This window comes from Thunnus albacares, chromosome 1, assembly GCF_914725855.1.
Source record: "Thunnus albacares chromosome 1, fThuAlb1.1, whole genome shotgun sequence".
NCBI lineage: Eukaryota > Metazoa > Chordata > Actinopteri > Scombriformes > Scombridae > Thunnus > Thunnus albacares.
Window position 1 is genome coordinate 38,377,198 of NC_058106.1, and position 13,229 is coordinate 38,390,426.

Genomic DNA, 13,229 nt, shown 5'->3' on the forward strand with positions numbered 1-13,229 from the left:
TAATCATTAGTTGCAGGCTTGTATGATATATGATACTTACTGTTTTCTACTTCTTGCAACTGTTATTAATGCTGCTCATTGGAAACCATGTTGTGCTTATTGCTTCTACAAAACAATTATTATTAAATATAGATACAGTATGTATGTTTAAATGTATGTTACATCAAGTTGGTGAATAAGAGCATCAATCAGCTTTGTTTTCTGACAAAAGTGGAGAAAACAGCTGATGACGAAGAACATTTCTAAAGAAAAGCAACAGTTCACTTTTAAACACACTGCAGAGCAACTTATGTGTCCAATTAATTCATTGTAATTTGCATTTAAACAGGACAAGAACTATCAGGGGGACGTCTGTAGTCATCCAGAGTAATTTAGTTTGTACTGGACGTCTCTTACTTGGTCCAATTACACACATGGAAGCTTCACACAGGCTTAAAACCACTGATCTTGGTCAATATTATACATTCCTGGATTATCACAAGGTGAAGTCCCAAGTAATCACAAAACATTGTTTCATTCAGTGAAAACACTGCAGAGCTTGAAGTGGATGTCACGCTGCAGAAAAATCAAAATACTCCAGACAAAGTGATAAAAAAGGGCAAATTTATTTAAAGCACTTACATAGAAAAATATGATTGATTTGAGTCAACAATAATAAATAGAGTGCCTGACTTTCCCCAGGCCCTGTCGGTACAACAGTACAATCAATATCCAGTTTCACAATACAGCAAAGGCACTAGCATTTACCACAATCAACAACAAGTCAATGGAGGCGGCGTGGATGGCGGCGGGGAGGGAGCAGGGCTCTTCACAGCACGCTCGCTCGCTCCTCACCAAACAACCTGTCTGAGCCCGCGGCCGTCACATAAACCCGTCACTCAGGATCCGACGCCTTCGACCGGCGTTTAGTGCCCCTGCTTTTTCTCTTTGTGGACGTTATTCTTAGATTATAGAGTCAATTCTTCTTTACTTGCCTTTTTGTCCAAATGCAGGTAAGGATCAAAAAATACAAAGGAACACTGTGATGGATAACAATCTAACAGAAATGGAAGTGAGGAGGTTAAAGAAAAGATGAAAAACAAACAAAACTTTAATCTTAAACTCTGCTGGCTGCTGCGCCAGAAGGCTGCAGTGTTCATTAAATACGTTTACAACCAGCAGTGGAGATAAAAACAGTTTGTTCAAGATTATTAGAGGAAAAGACATCAGAAACATCATGAATCTTCCTCTGGAAATATTGAATTTACACTTAAATAAGTGTAAATCTGGCCAATAGTTTTTCAGATTGGTTGTCGTGGGACTGTAGTTTTAGACCAAAATCATTAGGTTTCATTCTTTAGGGACCATTAAAATCCACATTAAACATGTAACAGAGATAACAATGATAATCCATTAATCCTTCAGTCCATCGACAGAAAATCTTCAAGTCATTAAGTCATTTTCGGCCAAATGTTTGATGGTTCCAGCTTCTCAAATGTGATGATTTGCTGCTTTTCTTTGTCATGTATGATAATAAATTGAATATATTAACATTTTAAACTGCCAGACAAACAAAAACAAGCGACCTGAAGAACTGTGAATACCATGTTTTCAGGGTTTTTTTTTTTTAGTTTTGCCTATAAAATGTTAAATTATAAAGGTCAAATTGAAAGTTCAGTGTTTTGTCAATTAAAGTTGGACTTTACAAAAAAAATAAAATAAATAAAAGTGTGTATGGGGTTCAGTAGATGGCACATATATCCAGTGAATCAGACATATTATAGATGTAATGGCACAAAATACCAGAAACTAAAGAAAAGCTCCTTCCCTTCGCTCGAGTGTCGCATTTCAGAGCTGATAGCTTCATCAGTGTCAGTGTTGGTCGCGTGAGTTGGTCCCAATCAGTGATGATTTATCTGTAATTAGTTAATAGATTTTTTGCTTCTTTCCAGAGGGATGAATGACGGCAGAAAATAGAATAACGACTATTTTTCTTATGAGAACACGTGGTGCAACAAGTTTACATGCAGGCAAATATATGATTGAGACAAAAAGCAGGAAATGACATCGACGACGAGCAGAAAGCGTGTTGAAGCCATCACACACACACACACACACACACACACACGCTGACATAACCGATCACATCCCTGAAGCCCAAAAAACCAATCTGAACTAACTCGACTGGGACGTGATGGATTTACTTTGAAAAGAGGTCAGAAAATATAGAACGAAAAAAAATAAACTGATTCTTATGTAAAGTCGTGATCAAACGTTTGTTATTCATTGGTTCTGATTGACACTGAAAGAAAAAAAAAAGGAAATTAAAATATTAAATATCTTAGTAAATACTGTGGAAAGTGATAAGGCTTAAATCTTTCTCCAGTTCGACTTCTTCTTCTTCTCTTTTTTTAAATTTAGGTCCCCCCCTCCCTCCCAGAATGGCACGGGTCTCCTCGTTTCATGTCCTTGAGCTAAGTGTCCCGTTATCCAAGCGGACGGATTGGTTCATGTCTTCTGGAAAAAGCCCTGATTGTCAGAACAACTTATAAGAATATGGTTGTTATTTCCCGGCCTTAAAGCTAGTCCCGTCAGCATCCTTCAGCCCAGAATCCTGCCGTCTCTCTCTGTCCTGTCCTCGTCCTCCGCCACCTTCAGGTGGAGTCGACTGGTGAATTAATGCACAGGAGCCCGAGAATGTCCAAAAAAGAGGGCTGTAAAGCTTTACCGTCATATTTGCACTCGGACGCCGATGGCGGCCACAGCGGAGCGCCGCTTCAGTACATGTCCCGAGCTCTCGGGGGGGTCTTGCTGGCTCTCAGCAGTTCCTGTTTTTTTTTTTTTTTTTAGATGTTCCTCTGCGCCGTGAGATACTTGAGAGCGGCCGAGCCGTACTTCCTGGACAGGTCCTGGTGGAACTCGTCCTTCAGGGTGTTCAGGCAGTTGCGGTAGCTGGAGCTGGAGCGGAACTTGGAGATGTCAAAGCTGGGAGCGTGCGGCATGTGGATCATGAACGCGTTCGGGAGGACCATCAGGTCGTACTCCTGAGAGAGAAGAGAAGCAGGTTTGAGACAACAGAGAATGGAAATAATGAAAGCAGGAGACTGTTGGACTGTCGACGGACTGCTACGACCTGCAAGTCATGTGACCTTGTTCCTAATTTACATCTTTAGAAACATCAACTGTGTACATCAAACTCATTCATCTCAACCTTTGTTCCTCAGGTCAGAGATCTTCAGTGTTTATCAGGCAAAACTACAGATTAAGATAAAATAAGATAAGATGTAATGTTAGGGTTAGGGCGTTAGGGTAATAATCATGATGATATTTATGCAGATGTTCTGAGCAGAGCTGCTGGTGACAAACTCAAGAACTTGAGGGAAAATTCTGTGATAATAAAACTTTAAGATGAAAATATTTGAAGGATCCTTTAAATATTTATTCATTATGGATATTATGTCACATTTTGGAGGGAAGTTAGTTTGCTGCAAGCTTGTTTCTCTCATGATCATAGTTTATATTCATATGTTTGCTCATCAATAAGGTTTAGAGGTTTTTTATCCAAATGCTGAATTATCTCCATTTTAAAGCAGCAATGACTTAACAGCTACATGTATCAGAAAACTACATGTTGTTCCTTACTGTCTATATTTAGTGCTAATTTTAACTGAATTTCCAGAATATCAACAAAAGAAACTTTGTATTAATGCTGCATTTGGATCCTGTCATGGTGCACTGGTACCTGTGCATCCAGCTCCATGATATGGGACACCTTGTTCCAGCCAAAGCCCACAAAGCGCTGGTCGTACTCTGGACAGTCTCGTCTCACCACAACGTAAGGCTCGAAGTCCGGCTCCCACTCCACCTTATACGGTGTGGTGGCTGTTCGCCATTTGGCATAGTTGGTAGGAGCGTGACCTTTGGGCCACACGTGATACCTGGAGAGGCAGGTGAAGAGAACAAAGAAGATCATTGGTTGGATAAATGCCTTATATCAGGAACTAGGAGATAGGAGAAGCTAATTAAAGAGGATGTGTTGTGTTGATGTTGGATTGGTGTTCTGGTACCTGAAGGTGTAGAGAGTCCCCATGTCCAGCATGGAGAGCAGCTCGGCTTTGGATTTGGGGAAGGACAGACGGTAACGAAGCGTCTCGAAAGCTGGAACCACCAGAGCCTTCTTAGTGTGAGCCATGTCCAGCTGCACCACCGACTTCCTGCACGAAGGAAACAACACGACGTCACCAGATGAACATGGTTCTAACACTTTAATGTTACATGCAATTTTATCTTAAATGCAATATAAGTTTTTCATGACAAAATTCTGAGAAAATGTAGTTTATCCAGGAGCTGCAACAATTATCTTCATTATCAATTAATCTGTTGATTATTTTCTCAACTAATCAATTAGTCGGTTGGTCTTTAAAATATCATAAAATGATGAAAAATGTCAGTTTCCAAAACCCAAGATGCAATTTAAAATGTCTAATTTTGTTGATATTCAGTTTACTGTCACAGAAGACGAAAGAAACCAGAAAATTATCACATTTAATAAACTAAAATCAGAGAATTTTAGCTTTTTTTTCTTCAAAATGACTCAAAATAGTCAAGAAATAGTAGTAACAATTCACCTGTATGGGTTTAGGTCTTACCTGAGGTAATCGTAGAGACCGTACATGGGCAGGAAGTCCACATCAGTCAGGAACACGTACGGCGTGTTGGCGTTCTTCAGGGCCACGTTCCTCACCAGGTTGACCGGGTAGAACTGACCCTCCTTGTAGACGATGTGGTATCCGACGTTCTTGCGGTTCTTGAGGACCTCGGAGGCCTGAGCGTAGCGCAGGAACTGCTGAGCCTCGGCGTCCGACATGTAGAGCGCCAGGCTGATGGGGCCTTCCCAGTGTTTACAGATGGCCTCCAGCATCTGCAGCCTGCGGATAAGACGACACGGAGGAGAGAGAGATGAGATGAGAAAGCTGCATTTATACTTTATCAGATAACGTGTTTCAGGGTTTTATTGGGTACCTGTCCATGGAGAGCTGAGCCACCAGCGTGATGTCGGTGTCGTCCTCGGTGGGCGTGTACTCGTACTGCAGGAAGTACAGGTGCACTCGGTGGACGGTGAGACGCTCGCGGCGGAAGTCGTAACACTGATCGTCCTCGTCCAGATCCTCCAGAGCCGCCTGCAGCTGGAGACACGACACAAAAACAGACACGACGCTTCTAAAATCTTCTATTTCAGTTCTTTTAGTCGCACAAACTTTATAACAAAGAAAACATTTCAACATTTGTTTCTTTTTGTGTTTTTAGAGACTTTTGTTCTCTTTTTCTCCTGGAGTTCATGTTTTTCTCTTCAGTCCAGTTAAAAGTTTCTTCCAGACAGACTCGACTATAAAAACAAAAAATCTTGTTTGAAGATTTGACAAAATGTGGGTTACCACGGCAACCGCAGTCTCTCTGTACTTTTTTACTTCATAATCAATTTGAAAATGTCACTAACAGTATTTTGGCAGATATGCAGTTTCTGTTGTAATTATATTATTATATAAATGTCGATCATTTAATTTCACAATTAAAATGTGTCGACTTTGATAATAAAGAAAATTGTCCAACAAACAATTAAAGCTGCAACAATCAGCTGATTAATCAATTAGTCAGTTGACAGATTAATCTCAAACTAGTTTAATTTTAGTCATTTTTCAAGCACAAATGCCAAATATTTATTAATTCCAGCTTTTCAAATGTGAAGATTTAATTATTTTATGACTGTTATGATCCCTCAGACTTCTTCTGTGTTTGTTAAACTGGACTCAGAGGATGAAGATCTTTGTCCAGGACACTGACGTTGACGGAGGAGTTTAACATTTGTTTCTGTAGATAGACAGCGTCTTTGAACTGCATCATCATGAAATTGTTTGCAGGTTCTAGTTGTTCTTGTGCATCTTCATGTTTATTCTTAGACGGGTGAATTATGAAGAGGATTATGTTCTTTGTTTTTTTTTTTTGCTCTGTGGTTTTTTTCTTGTTGGATCTTCTGTTCTGTTCTGTTTTGCCTGAATCTCCATTAAAGAGACGTTCTTCGGTTCATTCTGGCTGCTTTCGTCCTGCATCTCCTGTTTCTCTCCTGACAAAAGCTGGATAAACTGAATATTTGGTGGTTTGGACCGAAGAGAGAACATCACTTCAGACTCTGAGCTTTTTTCACAAGTTTTCTAACATTTTTTAGACAAAACAATGAATTTATTTGACTGAGAAAACAATGAAGACTATTGGCTATCAAAATAATTTATTTTTATCTCTGAAAAGTCAATATTGGCTTCAGAAATTCATCACATCCTTTAACCCCTTCCTGCAACGCCCGCTGGCAGTTTCTCATTAACCAAAAACGACTATCGTACAAACGCAGGTCTCAAAATTATAACTAATAAACTACAAATATGTGAAATAAGAAGTTGTTGCTCTGAGCGTCTCACCTGGACGGTCTCTGGACTGGCCTGACTCGGGCAGCCGAACAGCTCTCGTCTCAGCAGGTTTCCGTCGTATTCCAAGAAGGTCAGATAGAGATTCCTGAAAAACTCCACGTGCTTGTTCTTCACTCGCAGCTTCTTGGGAGAGTTCCAGTGGATCACCTGAAACCACCACAGGGACGTGAGTCAAAGTTTTGAAAGACAGATAATTATATGGACTGTAAACTTAAAGAAAGACGAACTTTATATCCGTTGGACTTTTTTTGGCAGTTTCTATGTTGTAAAAAAAAGAAATGTGATGTTTTTTGTGAAGCTTCTTGCTTTTATTTATTAGTAGTCGTAAATGTTATATAATAATCAATTAGGGGCCGGACTGTTAGAGCTGTTTTTTTTACTTTTCCTCAACATTTTAGTGGAAAGTTTCATACTTGATTCTCTGCTACACTTTGTTTTTATTACTTTGTTTTACCTCTTTAATATTTTATTGTCTTTTGCTTCATTTATCTTGTTGTATCGTTACTTTTCTGATTCCAGTTTGACGTGAGATAACTGTTGTTTGTAGCCTGAAGAACCAAAATTAAACTTCTCATTCACACTGGATGAGATCTGCTGGGATTCTGTCTGGTTTAATGTTAATATTTCTTCTAAAAGTACATTTATGCATCAGATTTATCTCACTTCTAGAAGAAAAACATACAATCAAACTCATATCATCCCTGAATTGTACAAAATGTCTTTAAGCAGCGTTTAAAGTTTTAAAGGTTTTGAAGACGTGTCAGAGTCTGATATCGAGATACCAAACTGTCCTCAACTGTTCTGTCTGGAAGGAAAGAGGGTTGCTAACTGGTATCACAGATGCTAAAACTGGCAAGTTTTCCGTTCCCTCACGCTGGAAAAATCTAGATATTATTCTTAGTGGTTAGAACAGAAATTCTTCGAGCTCCGTTTTTAGCCTTTATTTTCAAACAGTCTCCACTGAGTCTGCTGAATCAGCTGTTAGCAGCTCCTGTCTGCAGTGGAACATGATGTAGAGACAAACTATCACTGATTTACTGCAAGAAAACTTCAATGTGATGATTCTCAGACAAGTTCTGCAGCATCTCTGGCTTCTAAGTGGATTTATGGAGGTTTAGCAAGCAAGCAAAGTTTATTTATACAGCACCTTTCACAAACACCGGTTATAAAGTGCCTCACACAAGTAGAGCAGATAAAATGGACAAATTAAGATAAAATAGCAACCCAAACGCCTGTCTGAACAAATGGGTTTTTATCTGCTTTTTAAAGGAGTCTACGTTATCAAAAGGACTGTTCCAAAGCTTAGGGGCTGCTGACTGGAAGGCATCATCCCCCCGGGTCTGAAAATGTGTACGAGGTACACTTAGAAAGCCCTGAGTGGAGGATCTAAGAGCTCCACTAGTGGTGCAGGGGTGCAGAAGGTCACTAATGTACTGCGGAGCCATGTAGGGCTGCTATAAGTGAGCAGCAAGATTTTAAAATGAATTCTAAAATTTACTGGAAGCCAGTGCAGTGAGGTTAAAATAGGAGTCGTATGTGACCATCTGTTGGATTGTTTATTGTTGGACATGAGAGATAATGATATCTTCGAGAAGACTTTGAGACTCCAAGGAAGATTTTTGACTCTTCTTCACCTCACACAGTATCTTTACCTCACCTTCAGCTCTCTGACGGCCTCCTGGGAGGTTTTGTCCTGCTGAATTAATCTCCTCATGGTAAATATTCTGTTCCTCATCTTCCCCTGTCATGTTAAAGGGGCTTTAGTGCCAACAGTTACAGGTGTTGGTGGTTTAATCTCAGAATGATCTAGTCGGTGTTCCTCAGAGTGAGCGAGCACGTCAGGGTTCCTCTCTGCTTCTCCTCAGCAGTAGATCATTGACTGACTGACTGTGTGTGTGTGTGTGTGTGTGTGTTCGTACCTTGAGGTCGGACACCTCGGTGTAGCACTGTTCGGAGCGAGTGTGATCAGACAGCTGGACGTTCCAGAAGCAGGGCAGCTGGTGAACCAGGACCGGGTTCTGCTTGATGAAGGCGTTGAAGATGTCCTGCACACAGTGAACACAGACGACACACACAGGTTACACTCAAAGCAGTTTGTGGTGCAGTGAGGATATAATAAAAACAGTCTCTCAGTCCTCGGATACACAGAAATGGTTCATTCAGATGTTTCTCAGATTTCTTGAAAGCATGAGTCACCGCGGCATTAAGGTCTCGTCCTGGTTGGGAATGTAGCAGTTCAGCTCTCGAAGGCATCGGAAAGATGAACCATATTATCTCTTTGTGTCTGTTTGTTGGTTCCCTTAGCAACATCGGCTTTTATTTTGCAATCTGTAAGATTGTCCACAAAGGCAGCCTCTCTGTGAACAGGCTGCATTGTGTCTTTTACAACACAATCAAGGTCGCTGGTCAAAGCTCAACACAACACTTTACTGGATGTACGACTATAAACAGACTAAAAGCAGTGAATCACAGAAATATCACATGTTTCTAGAGACAATGTTGATGCATCAACACTTTTTAACTGTAACAACAGTTATGGAAGTTACTTATTCTGTAGTCAGATGATTCCTGACTGAAATCTAAATGTTATAGATTTTAGACTGTACTTTATTTATCTTGTAAAAAATAAGATTATTTTCATGCAAATTATTTTCTTGATTAATTAAGTAAAAAAGTCAGAAGATGGTGAAAAATAGTTTCTTAGATGTCTTCAAATGTCTTGTTTTGTCCGTTTGTCAGTGTACTGTCATTAAATCTTCTGCTTTTTGTGGTTTTCTGTTATTTATATCCTGTTATGATGTTGGATGTTAAACATGGTCAAAGTTGCAAAACTGGAAGTGAACATATGTAGAAATGCTGCCTGCAAGTTAAAAGTCAGGGCTTCAACCTGCTCTTCGTTTGCAAGAGTTTTTCTACCTTGTTGACAAGCTGACGTTTGCTCGTCACTCATGTCCATAAACTGCTGTCCGTTCAGTAACCTTGGTTGCTAAGGTGGTTGCTACGGTGGTTGCTAAGGTGTTTCCATGTGTTGTTCACTCTCATATTTCAAATGTGGTTCAGCTCCAACATGTACGGATGGATTTGAGAAGTTGACATTTAGAGTAAAGAAGGAGAAAAAGAAGTGAAATCCTGCTACTATAGTTTGTTTACGTAGCCTCCGGAGCCGGAGGAAGCTTCCTAAAGCTGACCAATCAGAACAGAGTGGGCTCATCAGGAGGCGGGGCCTTAAAGAGACAGGAGCTAAAACGGCCTGTTTCAGACAGAGGCAGAACTGAGGGGCTGCATAAAGGACCAGTAGAAGATAAATAAGGAGTTTTTAACTGGAAATCATGTAAAGATATTCCAGTAGAGCCCCAGAATCTAAATATAGAGCTGGAAATGTGCAGATTATGTCCTCTTTAAGGTCCTCTTTAATTACTAAGAGTTATTAATTTGTCAAAACAGTTGCAGATACATTTTCTGTTTATCTATAAAATGCCAATCAAAGGCACATTTATAAAGTTAATTATTTACTTCATTACTTGAATCACTTCATCATCAGTCTGCTGTAGAGATTCATGATCCAAACAGGATGATTTGTAATGTTTTTGTTGACTCTATTAAACGTCTTCTCTCCGTTTCCTCTGGCAGATTATTTGACAACAGCAGACCAAACACAGGAAACATATTTCAGCATCTTCGGTGCGTTGGAGGTGTTCCTGACCTGATCAGCCAACGACGTACTGAGCATGCTCATTAGCTCGCGCTCCGCCGTCAGTCGCCACATCTGCTCCCAACCGATTCGCCGCAATCTCTCCAAGTAGAGAAGGATGACTCCTGCAACATATTTCAAATTAAATGTTATCGGTGTCTTCAGGTAGATTTAAAAATAAGTCCAGTTTCATGATGTATTTTACCAGCTGCAGAAATTCAAACATCATCAGTCAGAATAAACAGTTTACCTGTGTTGAAGCCTCGTCCCAGTGCAGGCCAGGGTTTGTGGTTTTTCCACAAGTTCCCCAGATACCAGTCGCTCTGGTTCTCCACCAGACCAATCACCTGTTTATCTGTCAACAAAACAACAACAGTCAGTAAAAAATGTTTCAGTCATTTTTCTTTAATATGTTGGATGAATTTTTGCCTGCAGAGTTTCATGAAAAATCCTGAAAACGATTCTAAAAACAATGAGCTCATGTTTAAACATCATTTTTTAACCATCAAATAAATAAACAGATTGTTGGTTTTATTTACACTATAAGACAACAACAAGTTAATAAATACCCAAATAAAATCATCCTCTGATAATGAATACTGAATGAAAAGATTATGTCTTCAGTCTAGTTTGTCACAGATTTACAGATTTAAATTAAGAAATAGCAGCAATATTCTTTATTTACTCCCATTCCTTTGTTCAGGATTGGACCCTTTTTATATTCTTTTTTTTTTTTACCACTCCAGTAAATTTCATTCAATCTTTATCAAAATTGTTACGTATTTGGATGACCCCAAAAATATGTATTTTTCAGTGGATCTCTCGCTCTTGCTTGTCAAATTTGTGTAGGTTTGGTTTATTTGACACAAACCACCTTGAGCACATTGTGCAACTGCAGCCATGTTTAATTGACATGAATGAATATAACTCAGCAACATGATCAATTTAAATGGCCTTTGTGGTCATGAATGTAACAGTTTTGCACAGTTTATCCAAATGAAATTGCATTGCATTGTTTTTGTCACTACAGCAACATATCTGCTCTGTAAATCACTCTTTTTTTTTCTTTTGTTTTGTTTTTGGTTTCATGATGGCGTCTCCTAGTCTTGCATTCATTCATTGGAGTATCCCTCTGTTATCACTCTACATAGCTGGAGTCATTATTTTGAGACAGCAAGTCAAAGCGATAACGTGTCGTTCTATCATCAGCAGAGCAGACGGTCACACTGAGCCTGATTGCATCCTGCTACACAACAACAACCCACATTAGCTTTCCTGCGAAAGTCTCCTTCTTATCTAACTTACAAACATGAACACGTCTTGTCCTGCAGTTTGTTGAACGAGCCACTAAACAAACATTCACCAGGGAAAAGTAAACCGCTAATGTCAGTTAGCAGCTAGATAGCTAATTAGCTGCTCAGCTGCAGCACATAAAACAGCATGTAAACACCTGCAAGTGTCACTTCAGACCTGTTAGATGCTGGTTTTGTTCTTACTCTTCAACAACACAGCTAACAACACTGTCTGTCCATGACTTATAGCTACAGCAGTTTGTTTACAGTGTAACACTGGTAGCCTGCCAGCTGCTGTCAATCAAACACAGACACCAACACGCCCCTCCAGCTGCTGTCAATCAAACACAGACACCAACAAGCCCCTCCAGCTGCTGTCAATCAAACGCAGACACCAACACGCCCCCTCCAGCTGCTGTCAATCAAACACAGACACCAACACGCCCCTCCAGCTGCTGTCAATCAAACACAGACACCAACACGTCCCTCCAGCTGCTGTCAATCAAACGCAGCCACCAGCACGTCCCTTCAGCTGCTGTCAATCAAACACAGACACCAACACGCCCCTCCAGCTGCTGTCAATCAAACGCAGCCACCAACACGTCCCTCCAGCTGCTGTCAATCAAACGCAGACACCAACACGCCCCTCCAGCTGCTGTCAATCAAACGCAGACACCAACACGCCCCCTCCAGCTGCTGTCAATCAAACACAGACACCAACACGCCCCTCCAGCTGCTGTCAATCAAACACAGACACCAACACGTCCCTCCAGCTGCTGTCAATCAAACGCAGCCACCAGCACGTCCCTTCAGCTGCTGTCAATCAAACACAGACACCAACACGCCCCTCCAGCTGCTGTCAATCAAACGCAGACACCAACACGCCCCTCCAGCTGCTGTCAATCAAACGCAGACACCAACACGCCCCTCCAGCTGCTGTCAATCAAACACAGACACCAACACGCCCCTCCAGCTGCTGTCAATCAAACACAGACACCAACACGCCCCTCCAGCTGCTGTCAATCAAACGCAGACACCAACACGCCCCTCCAGCTGCTGTCAATCAAACACAGACACCAACACGCCCCTCCAGCTGCTGTCTTTTTTTCTTACTTTAATAAAAAACTATTAACAATACATTTAAAAAACACTTTGACATTATTTTTGACTCTAAAAGGAATGACTAAATGTGATTTCAGCTGGACTTTAACACTTTATTCACAGAGCTCATGTTGACTGACAGGATTTAGTTGATAAGGTATAAAATTCAAAAGGTCTTACCTGTGAATTTCCTAAAAATTCCCCACAGCTCTGCGATGTCAGTGGCGAAGGTGATGTCCGTGTCCAGGACGATGACCTTTGACAGGTCGGAGGGCAAAGCTTTGGTTAGCGTCAGCTTCATCAAGCCGTAAATACCTGAGTAGTGCTTGTTGGGTATCCACGACACCTCGGACTGAAACGAGAAGGCAAATTGTCGGTTAGTTGGTTTCATTTCTTAATTTTATTCCTTTAAAAACAGGTAAACCGAGACTTAATGGAAATATCCACCAGTGTTCATTATGTATGAGCATCGTTCTGCACGTGGGTTAACACAAAGCTACATTCAGCATATTCTGTCAAAGGCTCAAAGTGTTTTTTTTTTATTTTTTTATCTGCACATAGTGTGTGTTAATTAATTCTCTTGATTCAGTGTAATTGGATCTGCATAAGTGCATCATCTGCAAATATAATCGGCTTAGAGTCTGGGCTGTTTTTCTGCACTTTAATGTGAGTTAATGGAAAGAGAAG

At 40.5% G+C, this 13,229-nt stretch overlaps 1 protein-coding gene across 2 annotated transcripts in view; it reads right to left on the reverse strand.

Annotated features, from left to right (window-relative positions):
- Nucleotides 1-589: 589 nt before the first annotated feature.
- large2 (LARGE xylosyl- and glucuronyltransferase 2) overlaps nucleotides 590-13,229 on the reverse strand; it is a 58,608-nt gene continuing 45,968 nt past the window's right edge. For both annotated transcript variants that reach the window (XM_044358675.1, XM_044358682.1), the window contains exons 6-15: nucleotides 12,723-12,894; nucleotides 10,400-10,504; nucleotides 10,162-10,274; nucleotides 8,378-8,503; nucleotides 6,450-6,605; nucleotides 5,002-5,165; nucleotides 4,629-4,907; nucleotides 4,047-4,193; nucleotides 3,722-3,917; nucleotides 590-3,023 (exon numbers count right to left, since the gene is read on the reverse strand). In XM_044358675.1, the coding sequence (XP_044214610.1) occupies nucleotides 2,826-3,023; nucleotides 3,722-3,917; nucleotides 4,047-4,193; nucleotides 4,629-4,907; nucleotides 5,002-5,165; nucleotides 6,450-6,605; nucleotides 8,378-8,503; nucleotides 10,162-10,274; nucleotides 10,400-10,504; nucleotides 12,723-12,894 (1,656 nt within the window). In that variant the 3' untranslated portion in view covers nucleotides 590-2,825. The remainder of the gene's footprint in view (nucleotides 3,024-3,721; nucleotides 3,918-4,046; nucleotides 4,194-4,628; nucleotides 4,908-5,001; nucleotides 5,166-6,449; nucleotides 6,606-8,377; nucleotides 8,504-10,161; nucleotides 10,275-10,399; nucleotides 10,505-12,722; nucleotides 12,895-13,229) is intronic.